Here is a 16,034-nt window from a genome sequence, read left to right on the forward strand (position 1 = left end):
AAGTAGCCTCCTTTGAGGGACAGCAAAATTGTTAGGAGTTCAGATTTATAGAGTCAGCTAGGTCTGGGTTTGAATCTTGATATTGAACACACATTTTCTCATTGATAAATGGAGCTGTTAATTTGTTCTGAACATTCAATAAAATGAAGGTGAAGCTATTGGGGCCAATAAATGTTTGCAAAACGCACACACACACACACACACACACACACACAAAATGAGGTTTGTGGTCCACTCCTATTTTTAAAAACCATTTTGAATTACTTCTCTCCACTCTACCATCTCTTTGGTGACTCATCTCTTGACAAAATGCTTTGGATTTACTTGTATCATAATGAAGCCAGATTTAAAGTTAGGTAGTCAGTGTAGTTAGGTAAATCGGGTCTAATACCGAGTGAAATCTAAAATGGAGGCTATGCTGAGAATGATTCCAGGAAAAGCAGGACAACTCATGGAATGTTAATGAAGTCCGAAAAGGCCCTAGGCCAAAGTCCACCTCAAAGAAGTGTTAATGAAGTCCTTCCTGCTCAGACTACTTCTTTGGCCCACCTGTGTCCCACCCCTCGGGCCTTCCCACCTACATTCCATCACTGAAAGAAACTACAAAATGGAGAGACAACTGCACTTCCACGGATTCCACCTCTTGGGTCCCCTTCTTCCTCCGGGAGAAGTCTTTTCTGCTGTCCTTTAATAAACTTCTAATTTCTACTCTGACCTTGCCTCGGCGTGCAAGTCCGGTCAACAGCAGTAACAATACCACCCAAACAGCCCAAGTGGTCTTTTTAAAAACACAAATTTGATCCTGTCAGTCCAGCTCAAGTTTCTTCAATAACTACTCCCTGAAATTTTTAATTTTTTTAGTTGTAGTTGGACACAGTACCTTTATTTAATTTATTTATTTTTATGTGGTGCTGAGGATCGAACCCAGGGCCTTGCACATGGTAGGCGAGCACTCTACCACTGAGCCACAACCCCAGCCCCTCCCAGCATTTTGTAGATGGCACACTGTGGCCACCAAGGTCTTACATGCTTTATCCCCCACCTGCTTCCCTACATTTGCCTTGAGGCACTCCCCTCTGCCTCGGACCCTTCAGATATATCCAATCTTTTCTGTCTCTTTTTTCCCTCTCTGGACATTTCTTTATTCTTCACTTAGCTAAATTTCAGGTCACTGATGACATAAAACTTCCTCAGAAATGCATTCATGACAACCCTACCCCCATAATTAATTATTCATCATGGTCTCTTACAAATGTTTTTACTTTTACTCAATAAAGATTTGAAATCACAAATTTGTTGCAATGATTGTTTAATATCCCCCCAAAAGATAAGACCCACCCTACACAGATTATATGTGTGCAGAGACCTGGAGTCTGTCAACCCTTCCAGACAGAGGCACAGGGTCTTAGGTGGCTGCAACCCTGGGATGCTCATTTTCAGACATGCAGTAACCTTATCCATTTACCCAGTGTGCCACACAAATGCAATCATTTATTTTCTGTGTGATAGGATGCAAAATATGTTGGTGAGTACTGCCTTAAGCCAGTGTTTTTGGTACAAAGATATGAGCAAGCAAAGATCAAGGATCACCATTAATATTCAGGTTTTACTATGAAACATCACTTGCATGTGAAAAATTAAAACCCACTATCATTTCCCAGGACCACAATTACGCATGGTGCCCAGTATCATAATGGTAATGACATAGCTTCAAACGTATCCAACTACAAATTCAAGTTTGCTGCTCTTTAATTATTTTACTTCCATTGTAGCATGCCCTCAAAAGAAGGAATTTAAATGAGCCAATTATAACCGGAGGTCATTCTGAAAGAAATAATTGACAGGACCAGTCCTCAGATCTCACCAGGGCTCCTTGGATTTAAATTGGAATCCAAGAGAGAAGCATTTATTTATTATTTATTTCATTCGATCATTTATGACATGGCCAGTCTCTAAGGGAAGCTGGGTATCTGGCTGAAATATAAAGTTAACAAATTAAAAGTAACAAGCACAGAGAGGAAACAGTAAATACAGTTTCACTCCAGCTCACTCCAAGGGTTAGTCCTGACACTAAGCATATCCAGGAAGGGTGCCTCTGGCTTCTTCTCTACCCACTTTCTCCTCATCTCCACCCACACACATGAATTCATGATAGAAAATTCTGGTTAGGTAAAGAGAGAAGATATACTGAAATGACATGAGAGTTGTTTGGCATCAGGTGGGTGCTTTTGAGCATGCAACAGATAACATCCTCCATGGCTTTGCATCCAGGAAAATAGTAGTTCTGTATAGACAGTCCCTCTGAGACAGAGAAAAGAGACCCATAGATGGCACAATATCTTTTCCTAGGTCAGAGACAACATGGTGGGGTAGCCAGGGTGATTGAATGAAAGCAACAGGAAATAACAGTCTCAGTGGTCAGGTATGTTCAGGAGGAAAGTGGACTTGCTACATCAGGACCCAGGCATCTTCAGTCTGGGTTTCAGGCATGTAGATCTGGGTTGTCTCAGGGAATTGGCATAGGGTTATAAGAGGAAATTTATGGCAAGACACACTTGCAATCTCAGGCGGGAGAGTCCTACACACAAGGAACAGAGTCTGGGGGAGGGGTGACTGCTGAGGCTATTGGGCATGGAGCCTCAGTCCTGCTCCTGAGGAGACCCAGCTCTGGGGAAAAAATGGGCACTGGGGACCTTAACTTCCCTGTTCTCACCACAGCCTCCATCTGGGGCAGAGTTATGGTTAGCATATAGGTGTGACCAATCTTCTCCCCATCGGCTGAATATGACTATTTATAGCACAGCTGAGGGCTAGGTTCCTGAATCCACCCTCATTAACCTCTGCAAACTCTCAGTGGAAGTACCTGTCAGCCCCATGTGGATCCTGCTACTTTGCCCTGCCTGCCCATCTGGTCACTATACCAAGTCAAATAGGCATCCAGTGTGATTAACATTGCCAACTGCAATGGGCTGAGGTGGGGGAAGAATCTCAGTGGACCCTCCTCTCCTTGATTTCCTAAAGAAGGAAATTCTGGAACCGAGTTGCTACATACATAATGTAGAAGAAATTCTTCAGACTGACAACAGGGAGGATACACAAGGTAAAAGTATCATGCTAAGTGAAATAAGCCAGTCCCCAAAAGCCAAAGGCCAAGTGTTGTCTCTTATATGCAGATACTAACACACAACAAGGAGGTGGAGAGAAGAATCAAGTTCATTGGATTAAACAAAGGGGAATGAACAGAAGGGAGGGGGGATAAAAATAGGAAAGACAGTAGAATGACTCGGACATAACTTTCCTATGTTTATATATGAATACATGACCAGTGTAATTCCACATCATGTACAACCACAAGAATGGGAAGTGATACTCCATGTGTGTATAATATGTCAAAATACATTCTACTGTCATGTATATCCAAAAAGGACAAATAAAAAAGTAAAAAAAAAAAAGCAAAGGAGAGAAAAGGTAAATAAGTAAAATGATGGTTATGTGAATTGCTTAACTGTAGTAATTATTTCACTATATATATCACATTGTATATCTTAAATATACACAATAAAAAAGGAGTAGCATGATCTGCAGGTACAAGTCCCAGGGAAAGATTCTTGGGCCACAGTCTCTGGTGGACAAAAGGTCAATAGAATTCATCAAGCCTTCCCACTTCTCTGATATTTATTCTAGTTTTCTCACTCATCCAATTTCACATAGAGCCTTGCAAATAGGGAACCCAGTATTCTGAAGTTAAGCCAGTAAATGTGTGTGGTTTTATTTTAAGCAAGCCCTTGCTAAACCTGGGAAGCACTGGGCATATCTGAGATCCACTTTCCAAAGGTTGGCAGGACCTTGAGAAGGAGGGTCACCCACTGAAGAAGGGTGCTCCAGCAGAAAGCCAAGGAGAGACATGAGAAAAAGATGACATTGAGGACGTGTATAGAAAAAGGAGGAAGTGTATAGAAAAGGAGCCCAGAAGGTGTTGTGGAAGGAGGAATCACTGTGTCTCCCAATATCCTCCCATTACTCTGTGCTGCCGTTGCCCAGAATTCTATCTTTGGGGTAGAATTTCTCCCTGGGCTGACCCCAATTTGATGTTCATTCATACGAGGATGAAACATGCCACATTCCAATGTAATCCCAATGTATATTTGGAGAGACTCCAAGAGGCTTTCTTTTTCTATTTTTTTATCAAAATCTCTGAGACAATATGAAGGCAGTTCTAAGAGGAAAATTTATAGCATGAGGCTCCTATATAAAAAAAGACACCAAATAAATAATTTAATGTTACACTTCAAAGCCATAGAAAAAGTGGAACACACTAACTCCAAGGCTGGTTCTGTACATGCAAATCAATTCAAAATAATTCACTGCATAAATAGACTTAAGGGCAATAATTAGATGATTATCTCAATGGATGCAGAAAAAGAATTTGACACAGTCAAACACCTATTCATTTCTTAAATTTTTATTTGTTCTTTTTAGATATACATGACAATAGAGTGTATTTTGACATATGATACATACATGGAATATAACTTATTGTAATTAGGATCTCATTCTTGTGGCTGTATGTGATGTGGAGTTTAACTGGTCATGTATTCATGTCTTATTCCTTCTACTATCTTTTCTATTTCTATCCCTGCTCCCTTCCCTTCATTCTCCTTTCCAAGAGGCTTTCTGATGTAGTATTTCAGAGAATACGACAAAATGAAGTAAGAAAATTTTAGCCCTTGATCAACCGATCCTTGCTGGAGTCTCTCAGGTTCCCTATCTAGACAACAACTGTCTGTCTTTGTACCCACCTGCTTGTCCACCTTTTCACCCACTTAATGTTCAACCACCATCCCCTTTGGCTTTGTTAACTTTGTATTTCCATGTGTTGCTAGATGTTGTCTCAAACTCTCTGGGAAATAGCAGACAACAACAAAAATACATAAATAAATACAGCAGCAGATTGTTTAACCAGGAGTTCAAACACCATAAATATGTAACAGAAATGTTTTAAAAATATTTTTAAAAGTACTCACTTTTTAACATTAGGCTATCATCATCACTGAAAAACAATAATAGTGAATGATGGTCTGAGTACATAATTGATGATAGTTCTCAGATTTCTGTTTCTTTTGAGGATTAGAGTTGTTTATAATTGAGCAATTGGAGTCATCTCTTTGTATCCATGGAGGATTAGTTTCAGGACTCCCATGGTTACCAAAATCTATGAATGTTCAAATCCTTTATATAAAATAGCATAGTATTTGCATATTCCTATGCATACCTTCCTGTATATTTTCTATTATCTTTAGATTGCTTGTAATACCTGATACAATGCAAATGCTATGTGAATAGTGGTTATAACTATTGTTTAGAAAATGATGAGGAAAATGTCTATGCGTGTTCAATAGAGATGCATTTAAAATGTTTTTTCTTTTTTATTTTATTGATTTAGAAAAAAACAAATGACAGTGGAATGCATTACAATTCTTATTGCACATATACAGCAAAAATTTTTTATATCTCTAATTGTATATAAAGTATGTTGACACCAATTTGTGTCTTCATACATATACTTTGGATAATGATGTCCATCACATTACACCATCCTTGCTACTCCCTGCCTCCTCCCTTTCCCTCCCACCCCTCTGCCTTATCTAGAGTTTGTCTATTCCTCCCATGCTCCCCTCCCTACCCCACTATGAATCAGCCTCCTTATATCAGAGAAAACATTCGGCAAGCAATAGTAACAAAAACAGCATGGTATTGGCACCAAAACAGACTGGTAGACCAACAGTACAGAATAGAGGACACAGAGACTAACCCACAAAATTACAATTATCTTATATTAGGCAAAGGCACCAAAAACAAGCATTGGAGGGGCTGGGGATGTGGCTCAAGCGGTAGCGCGCTCGCCTGGCATGCGTGCGGCCCGGGTTCGATCCTCAGCACCACATACAAACAAAGATGTTGTGTCCGCCGAAAACTAAAAAATAAATATTAAAAATTCTCTCTCTCTCTCTCTCTCTCTCTCTCTCTCTCTCTCTCTCTCTCTCTCCTCTCTCACTCTCTCTTTAAAAAAAAAAAAAACAAAACAAAAAACAAGCATTGGAGAAAAGATAGCCTCTTCAACAAATGGTGCTGGGAAAACTGGAAATCCATATGCAACAAAGTGAAATTAAACCCCTATCTCTCACCATGCACAAAACTTAACTCAAAATGGATCCAGGACCTAGGAATTAAACCAGAAACTCTGCGTCTAATAGAAGAAAAAGTAGGCCCTAATCTTCATCATGTGAGATTAGGCCCCAACTTCCTTAATAAGACTTCCTATAGTGCAAGAATTAAAACCAAGAATCAATAAATGGGATGGATTCAAACTAAAAAGTTGCTTCTCAGCAAAAGAAACAATCTGTGAGGTGAACAGAGAGCCTACATCCTGGGAGCAAATTTTCACCCCTCACACATCAGATAGAGCACTAATCTCTAGGAGATATAAAGAACTCAAAAAGCTAAGCACCAAAAAAACCAAATAACCCAATCAATAAAATATTTTTAATCCATTGAATCTGTGGATATGGAACCCATAGATATAGAGAGCTAACTATGTATATTGGTATTTCACATCTAATGTTTCTCAGGATTTATCCTAAGATGTTCAACATTTATAACCAATTCCATGGCTCCCCAAATCTTACCACCAGCCCCAACCTTTTTTCTGATCACCAACATTCATAGTCAATAGCCTACTGGATATCTCCACTGGCTGTCCATGAATATCTAATAAATAGGTCTATTCTACTGCTTCAAACTACCAGGGTCTCTGGCCTGGACACCTAACTGCATTGGACTCCTAATTAGTCTTTTGCTTCCTCACTTACCACCCAACAGTCTGCTTTCCACATGATATAGTGTTTCACACACTGGATTTCCCAGGAAATGGACTCAGATGGAGATATGCTTGCAAAAAGTTAATGGGAGGGTGCTCTTGGGATCAACACTCCTAGTGAGGGAAGCAAAATTAGGCAGAGTGTAAAGTTGAATTCTGAAGTAATTTTAATAAAAGCTTCCACTGATCCCATAGGGGAGCTCTAGCTCTGAAGCTAGAATAGTCCTTTGTAACCCCTCATTGCACAGTCATTAGAAGTGAATTCCCCCTAGGAAGGGGCATGTCTCTGATTCTTCTATGAGCTCTCAGCCTCCCAACTTCCAGCAGCTGGCAGAATGATTGTATCATTTCTGAAAAGGAGATGCAGACTGTTTACTACAGTATCCACTATAGTGTGATTCCTGTAAACATTTCATGAACCACCTACTGCTCTACTAGAGCCCTTTCAATAAATTGTCTTTGTACTTTAAAAAAAGCCAAAGCCTTTAGAATTGGCCTAAGACTTTGTGCATGATCTGACCCCTGTCTAGCTCTCCAATCTCATTTCCTGTCACTAATGTTCTGTTACTATTGCTTTTGCCACACTAGCCACGATACTATCCCTTTAGCAATCCAATCATACTCTCACCTCTGGGCTTTGCGCTTGCTATTTCTTTTGCCTGGAATGTTCTTACCCCAAATAGCATCATGGTTTATTTCCTTATTTTACTTGAGTCTCCACTAATTAAACATCACTTTCTCAAGAAGGCCTAACCAGATCACTCAATCTACTGTAGCCATCCCTTCCCACCATCTCACTCTGTATTCCTTTGCTTTATCTATTTTTTCTTGTTAATGCTTATTTCCCCCTAAGAGTATATATTATACTGCATATTTACTTATTTACTATCTATTAGAATTTAAGTTTTATGAGGGAAGGGAGTTTTTTTCTTCAATTTTGTTCACAACTATATTCCTAGTACCTAGAAGAATGCCTGAAATAGAGTGGTCATTCCCTACATAGTTGGTGAATTGTTGTTTAAAGGCTATCACTTTTAGGCCATGTAATGGAATAGGCAAAAGGCAATATCCAGAAGATATTGGGGCTAGATTGAGAAGTAAGAGCAATAAAAATCTCTCCCAAAAAGAAAATATCTAAGCTTTGTAGGAGGAAGTTATTCAGAAAAGTCAGGTTGTAAGTATTTGGCAAAGTGATTTTCTAAGGCTGACCTAGGGAGTAGAGACAGTGAGGCGAACACTCACAGACTTACAGAAACTCCTATTTGGCTTTAAAGCCCATCTCCAACATTTATGAGACCTTTGTCTCACAATGTCTCCCAGGATCAGACTCTTCATCCATAAAATGGAGGTGATGGGAATAATGTCAGGATAAAATGAGATGATGTGCAACATCTTATTTATAAGATAACATATTCAACAAAAGGTAATAGTGATAATACAGTTATTTGTTGATTAACAATGGATATATTCTGAGAAACGCATCATCAGGTAATTTTGTTTTTGTGAACATCGTAGAGTGTACTCATACAAACTAAGACGGCTACAACATTACTAGGTAATATAATCTTATGGGATCACTATCCTATGTATGACCAGTGGTTGGCCAAAATGTTATTGTGTGGCACATGTGTAATTAATAATGAGCATATAGTACCTAAAGACAGTCTTTGTAAGAAGGTCTGCTAAAAGCAAAGTACATCTTGGTTACAGTTCTGTTTCTTCGTGACTCTTTTTGAACTTGACTTTTCTGTGTGTGGACCGCATCCTTGATCTGAAAGTTAGGTGGCTATAGCAATTACAAGTGTCATGTCCAGATGCCTGTAACATCCACAGGAAGAATAAGATGACACTTTTTACTTCATTTGTCTGTTTTTAAAAGTGAGGAGCCCTTTCCCACAAGTACCAGTCCACTTCCCAAGAAAACTTCTCCCTCTGGTTATTGACCAGAACTTTGTAACAAACTCAGGTAATGACAAAGGAAATGAAAAAATCTGTATATGTTTAGTACAGGTACAATTTTTTTCCAAATATTTTTGATCCATAGTTGGTTGAATCTGTGGATGTGAAACTTGTGGATATGGAAGGCTAACTGTACAATGGATACCATGGTATGCCACTCAGATCTATCTCCTTACCTTTCAGGATGTTAGCACTGATTTTTTGATCCCCAGGGAATTGCCCTTGGCTATTCCTTAGACTAACCACAATTGTGTTAGACTAACCAGTGGCATCTTTTGGACTGAGGATGTGATCAGCCTACCTTTCCTGAAGCATAGTAGTGGTTGAAGAGCTGAACAAAAATTAAAGATTCTATTAGGAAGGAGGTAGATGTGTAGATCAAGTAAGTTGAATATCCAATATTCTGTCTTACCTTGTGTCTCCAAAACATATGGCCAATGGGAATGACCTGTAACTCCCAAGCCTCCCTCTGTGAACCCTGTTCCCATATTGCTCCTTTCCATGGCAGGCTTCATCTTTTACATTGTCCTTTGATTAAGCAGTATCTGCAGCATGGGGCTCTTAAAAGGAAGGGGGCTCAAGATACATGGACAGGGGATGCAGGGACTTGGCAAGGAGGTGCCTATAATACTTAAGGACACATAATTTATGTCTTGGTTTGAACATTTAATGAGAATATTTTAAAAGATGTTAATTTGAAGACAATTTTGTCCTTGGAATGCTCACAAAATATCTGGATACATAGGCCAAAAGGCCAACAGTCCCAAGGAGTCCTTAGCTCCAGAATAAATTTTATGTATTCAATGCCAGCCTTATCCAATGAAATAAAGACCTAAGAATTTGGTGTCACTAGGCAAAGAAAAGGAGATCAAGTAGGAGACAACACAAAGCCAGAGAAAAGGGATTCAGTGGTGAGATTAGGGACTTAAAGTCTGAAGCAGCACTTACTCTTTTCTAAAATAGCTGGTGGTCCTCTCTGTACAAACCCCAAATCTCCAGAACTTTATCTTAGATTTTTTCTATAATCCTGGGGTGATTCTAGTATTTAAAAGGTTTCTGATAGCAGGTTGGGGGAAAGAAAGTATAATGCAATGAAACAGCCTAGCAGTAAGACACAGATGTGTCAAGTCAAGAGCAATAGTGAAACTCCACTCAGCACTTTGCTTTGCAAGGAAGTGTATTTTTTTAAATAAAAAAATTTATAGTTGTTGATTAACAGCATGCCTTTATTTGTTTAGTTTTTTATGCGGTGCCAAGGATAGAACCCAGTGCCTCATACAGGCTAGGCAAGCGCTCTGCCACTGAGCTACAGCCCAGCCCAGGAAGTGGATTTTTAAGGAGAACAAATTAGACCAGAATGCTTAAGGAAGAAATGTTAGGGATTAAAGATCTAAAAAAAAGTGAAAGAAGGGGTCAAAGTGATCAGGGCTAGGGTTTAAAAGCTGAAATGTCATCCTGATGGAGTGATGACACCACTCATCACGTGGTCTAAGCAGAAATGACAAGAGCAATTACATCAGAAAGTAGCAGTCTAGGGTAAGTGCAGGATATTTCTCATACAGAAGCTTGGTTTCTAGTGTCCAGAAGCTGAAATATCATTAAGATCTGTCACTAGAAAAAACTTTAATTCAAATGAGTCCTCCTTGGTACTTAAAAAAGTTAACAGGAAACAAGCAATAACAAAAATCCACTAGTATATTTCAGTAAGTTGTCTACTCATTCCTCTTGAGTGCAGAATCTCCTAGACTATTCTTTTGTTACAAAGGTAACTCCATTATTGGAATGAAGACTGAGAAAAAAAAAATACCCTACTTTGATGTAAGACCTATGTTACTTAATTTGGACCCAATGTTAAGAAGGAAGTAAAAGAATGTTTAATAGATGTCCAGGAAACAAGATCTTAAAGGGTATGTAGTAATACAGGACTAGGTAATTGGGAACAAGCATAGTTAAAGTTTGAATGCAAGCAGTTAAGAGGGCAGGTGAATGTTAGAGTAAAGATGTCTCTTTTTAGGTACATGTTTCCATAGAAAAACCACAGGCAAAAAGAAGTAAGAAAGATCATTTCTACTGTGGTTCAGTCAGATATAATGATGCCTTAGAGCATTAGTCACTGCTGTTGAGATGTCTCAATAAGTTGAGTGATACAGAAAACACTTTACTATCAATCCTTGAGATTTGGGGTAGCCTTCCCCCATTCCTGTGACTTTGCCTGCTCTCTCCTGTATACACTTCGTCTTCACCACTGTCACAGGAAGGTTTGGAGTCACACCAACTTATGGACCACTGGCAACCCACAGCATGTTTTGACTCAGGAATCAAGCAGTTCCTATGATCTAGGAAACATGTCTCTTTAATTTGTTGAATTAATGCTTAATGTTATTTCAAAGAGTAACACTGTTTTCTTTGATTCCAAATCATTTTCTATGCATCTTTTTTCCACTAGGCTATAGTTAGGCAGCTGAAAGAGGGTGAGGACAGAGCAGCAGAGCTGTGACAGGCTCAACACCAGATTTTCAAGTCTTCCTGTATCTTCAAACTTAAAAAACATGGTCTTTCCAAAGCCACCCAATCATTCTGATTTGAACCTCCAGTTGAGAATCAGTTTTAGATCCATCAATCTACCCAAGAAGGAAACTGCACCCAGCTATTAGTACTGCCTCAACTACAGTATAGTCAGTAAGGCCAATGATACTCTCAAAATAAGTATAAGGAAAAAAAAAATCATAGTTTTCTGCAAAAGAGACCTTGGAAGTATTCTGTTTGCTAGGTAGGTACAGCAGAATTGTCAATTCAGAATTAAAATGAAAAGTTCAGGAATTTATTTATTTGTTTGTTTGTTGGAAACACTCTGAAGGCTCAGGCACCACGGGAGACAAGGAGGTTGAAAGACAGATTAAAAACAGTTTCTGATCCAGGGTATTTGGAGAATTGGCTTTTTCTTATGGGGACACTTATGTGATGTTTTTTTTCAGACACTTTCATACTGGTCCTGACTTTGACAACCACAACTCAGATAGTACCACAAGATCTTTTGGTTAGCCAAATTTGACCCCTGTTCAACTTCTGTTTTCTGGAAGTTTCTCTGGCAGCCTCTCACTCTCAGGTCACTATCTTGAGCAGGATCCAGGATTTCAGATTCTGCAGGGGTAAAGGATTAACCTCGATGTCCCCTCACTAGACTTGGATTAAGAAGGTAGCCCCCAACCCTCTCTTTGAGGTGTATTGGACTCAGAACATTACAGATCTCTCTAAAGAGTTGTCTTCACAAATCTATCCTTTCATAACCCTCTCCCCACTCTTTTTATATTCTCAAAACTGGTGACAGGATTCAACAAGGAAACTTCTGGGTATTTCCTTTGACATTTCTCATTTTTTGTCTATCTCCAGACTCACCTTGGTAATTGATAACAAATATAACTTGGCACCTCAGTCAAATCATGTGTTTTAACAAGACTGTACAATTGCAATTTCACATGGTAAGTAGGGGATGGGAATTTTTGCATGTGGTTTTGGGAGAACAAATAAAAGGGTCACCTCTCCCAGATGGAAGTGCAGGATATATTTGGTGAATGCAATTCCTTAATCAACTTCTTCTTTTTTTAATTTTTAAATTTGTTTTAATGAGTTATATATGACAGCAAAATGCACTTTGATACAGATCATTCTTCTGATTATAGATGATGTATTGACTTCTTTTTGATGGACACATTGGCATTAGTAATGTGACAACTTTTTAAAATACCTTTATTTTTATGTGGTGCTGAGGATCAAACCCAGCACCCCACATGGACTAGACAGGTGCTCCACCGCTGAGCCACAACCCCAGCCCAGTAATGTGACAACCTTTTTTTTAATATTTATTTTTAGGTGTAAATGGACACAACACAATGCCTTTATTTTTATGAGGTACTGAGGATCGAACCCGGGTCCCACCCGTGTTAGGTGAGCGCTCTACCACTGAGCCACAATCCCAGCCCCAATGTGACAACTTTTTAAAGGGACTTTTCCGAAAGGTACATGCTCAAGAAGACACCTCTGTGCCAAGTAAGTTACTTGTTACTTTTTATTTTTTTATTTATTTTTTGCAGTGCTGAGGATTGAACCTTGAGCCTTCTCATGGTAAGTGAGTACTCTACCACTGAGCTATATCCTCAGCCCCTACATAACATTTTTAAATAGATTCAAAAAACTAAAAGAGTCACAAAGAAAGTTAATTTCCTCATTTAGTTTCCACACTTCCTGTAAATTCATGTATGTGAATGTCAGTGTAAAATCAGAAACACTATATTATTATTTATTAATCCTGGGGGATTTCTTAAATTTCACTTATGCTAAGAATAATCAGCTTCATTTTTTCTAAAGGAGAATGTGAGAATGGTCATTTGTGGATTTTAAATACATCCTGATAAAAACCGACCTTGACTGTCAAGAGGCATGAGTGCTTTGAAATGATGATATCATTTAAAAAGTAGTTCAAATAGGAATTAATGGACTGTGAAACTGTAGTTTTAAATTAATGAGTATACTTAGTTAAAAGCTTTGCATTGATAAAGAATATGAAAGGTCAACTGAAATATAATTACCTTAATAATGAAGCATCTTGCTTATTAATATGTCAATTATTTTCAAAGTTTTTTTTAGGGGAATGAGAGCAAGGAATCATGTCACTTAACATCCTCACCATATCATTATAAATCATTTACCAAGTTTTGACACATATGCCACCCATGATGGATCACACAATCAAAATGCATGCATCAACCGGGCTTCAGGAAAATTTTGACTAAATGCTTTCAAGCCACAATTATATACCTAATAGTGAATCTTGATTTGGTCTGTCAAAACCTTGAAGGTCATTACCCAAAAGGAAAAGAAAAGACAGCAGACATCTGCTCAATCAGCTTTATTTTTAATTACTGAAGTGTGTACTGACCTTTGTGTGGAGACATAATGGAGGATACAAAAGAAAGACAAAGACAAGATTCCTACTCTCAAAAAAATTAAAGTCAGCTGGAGACAGTGAACAAGACATCAATGCTTAAGGGTATATACTGAATAGCATTTGAGCTGCACAATACAACATAGTACAGAGTACACCCCCACACGGGACACCATTAGCAATGATGGCGGGTGGGGGGGGTGGGCAAGAGGACAATTGGAGAATTCATCTTGGGAGGTGGAAAAAGCATTGAACCTGTGTTCCAGTCACCCAAATACCAGTGGCTTATTGTGGATCTTGGACAATTAGTTCCACTTCTGACAACTTTGATTTACTCAGTTCTAAAACAGAAGGTGAAAATTACATGGTCTCTAGGGTTTTCCAGCTATAACAATACAGGATTCTAAGGACAAATGCAGAGAACTTGGTAAAGGGAGGATATTATAGGCAGAAAGAAGGACAAGCAGAAAGCCACACAGATGCGCAAAAACTAGCTACGTGCATATGGGCAAGGTATGTAGTGGGAAAGCAAGGACCTTAAACAAATCTATCATTCTAAAGATTCTAAGGGCAATAAATTTGAAAATGGTTGGGGCAGGGGGATAAGCTAGGTAAAGGATGCTAACCAGGGGCCAACACAAAGAAAGATACACTGTTTCTTGGGGTCTGACTTATTCTCCTGCTCCCCACTTCATTCAGCATTCTTTATGTCTGTAGAATTTTATTGCAATCCCTTCCCCAAGCTCATATCCCAAATTGAGTAAGAAGAGGGTGTGGTTGCAGATCCTTTAGGCACGCACAAATAACCCCCTTTTGTAGGCCAAGAAGCCAAGAGCTGCTGCTGAAAAGATGGTTGTCATTCCAATCAGCCTTAGCAGGCCTGGCACAGAGGGCAAGTGTCTCTCCAAGAAGGTCGTGGTAATGGGTCGTGCAGGGACGTCCTGGTTTCAGAGAACATTGGTATTAGCACAGGGCTTGTGTATTTCATTTCAGAGACTCTACTTCCACCACTGCTCCAAAAGTGATTCACTCTGCCCAATCTCTAGGCCATTAAAACATGAGTTTCCCTCTGCTAAACCGCTCACTCCCTCTTCCTCACTTCACATCCATAGGGAGCCATTCTGCAGCCCCCAGCCTGAGATGATCCCCTCTTTTGACATTTTCCTTCAGCATATCTTCTCTGTCATACTCTGTGCTTGTTGGGTCATTATCTGTATTTCCCACCACATGGGGAGCCCTATGAAAGCACTACTATAACGTTGGTTCAATGGCCAATGCAGAACTCATGGGCCATAAATATTTGTTGAGCAAATGCATCATTGGTCCCTGCAGTCCACAATCCCATCTCTAGTAGAAGCACTAGAAAATCACTTTGGAGTATCAGGGTTATTCTCTTTGACTCATAAAGATAGAGAAATGTTTGACCTTTTTGCCTCTTGTCCTCTACAATGTATTTTCTTTATAATTTTTATGCATTCTTCCTTCTATCCAGGAAAACTTCCTGGGGTTTTATTACAAAAAAATTAAGTATATTAAAATAAATTTTAATCTAAATATGTTCCATTTTGTTCTATCCCTTTGCTCCTGGACTGGAGATAATATACTTTCCTTTCTTTTCTTTCCTCCTGTAGAGATTCATCAGGTCAGAAATTTATTCAAAAGACATTAAGTTCTTTGTTTTTTTTTTTACTTTTTTGTTTGTTTTGTGGTGCTGGGGATTGAACCCAGGGCCTCTGCAAGCTAAGCAGATGCTCTACCACTGAGGTATATCTCCAGCTTCCTATTGAGTTCTAAATAAGTTTAGAATTATCAGAGGAGTGTCTTCCCCCTCATCAAAAAATATTTTTTTCTAATAACATGCAATGGGCATGGCAGCTATAAATTAACCAGAGTTCATCTAAACCTCTCACCTCTGCCCTAACCCATGATGCCTATTTAAACATTCATGGGGTGAACTACTTAAGAAAGGGCCTATGGATATATAACCATGTGTGTTTTCTTGCAAATAACTGCTTTTAGGAAAGATGGTTGTCAATCCAATCTTTGGATTGGCATCTAAATTCATGAAGTAAAATATAGCCTACCACAGACTCCGGTTCTGGCTGCCAGATTTCATCTTCTGGAATTTTCCCTATGGCATGCAGGATCTGAAATGAAAAGAGCACATTCATGTAGAGAAAACTTTATACCATCCTTCTCCTAATCTGGTCTTTGGATATAGAACTAAGTGAATGTCTCCATCAAAAATATCAAATT

General features: G+C 38.9%; 2 protein-coding genes across 8 annotated transcripts in view; one reads left to right on the plus strand and one right to left on the minus strand.

The window, feature by feature from the left end:
• Positions 1-16,034, plus strand: part of LOC308638858 (uncharacterized protein) — a 547,213-nt gene that overhangs the window by 268,227 nt on the left and 262,952 nt on the right. The gene's annotated exons all lie outside the window — the stretch shown is intronic.
• MAOB (monoamine oxidase B) overlaps positions 13,728-16,034 on the minus strand; it is a 108,432-nt gene continuing 106,125 nt past the window's right edge. For both annotated transcript variants that reach the window (XM_081278262.1, XM_081278261.1), the window contains 2 exons: positions 15,863-15,925; positions 13,728-14,719 (listed from right to left, as the gene is read on the minus strand). In XM_081278262.1, coding sequence (XP_081134388.1) covers positions 14,567-14,719; positions 15,863-15,925 — 216 coding nt within the window. In that variant the 3' untranslated portion in view covers positions 13,728-14,566. The remainder of the gene's footprint in view (positions 14,720-15,862; positions 15,926-16,034) is intronic.

Source organism: Spermophilus citellus, assembly GCF_964194105.1.
Source record: "Spermophilus citellus genome assembly, chromosome: X".
Classification (NCBI taxonomy): domain Eukaryota; kingdom Metazoa; phylum Chordata; class Mammalia; order Rodentia; family Sciuridae; genus Spermophilus; species Spermophilus citellus.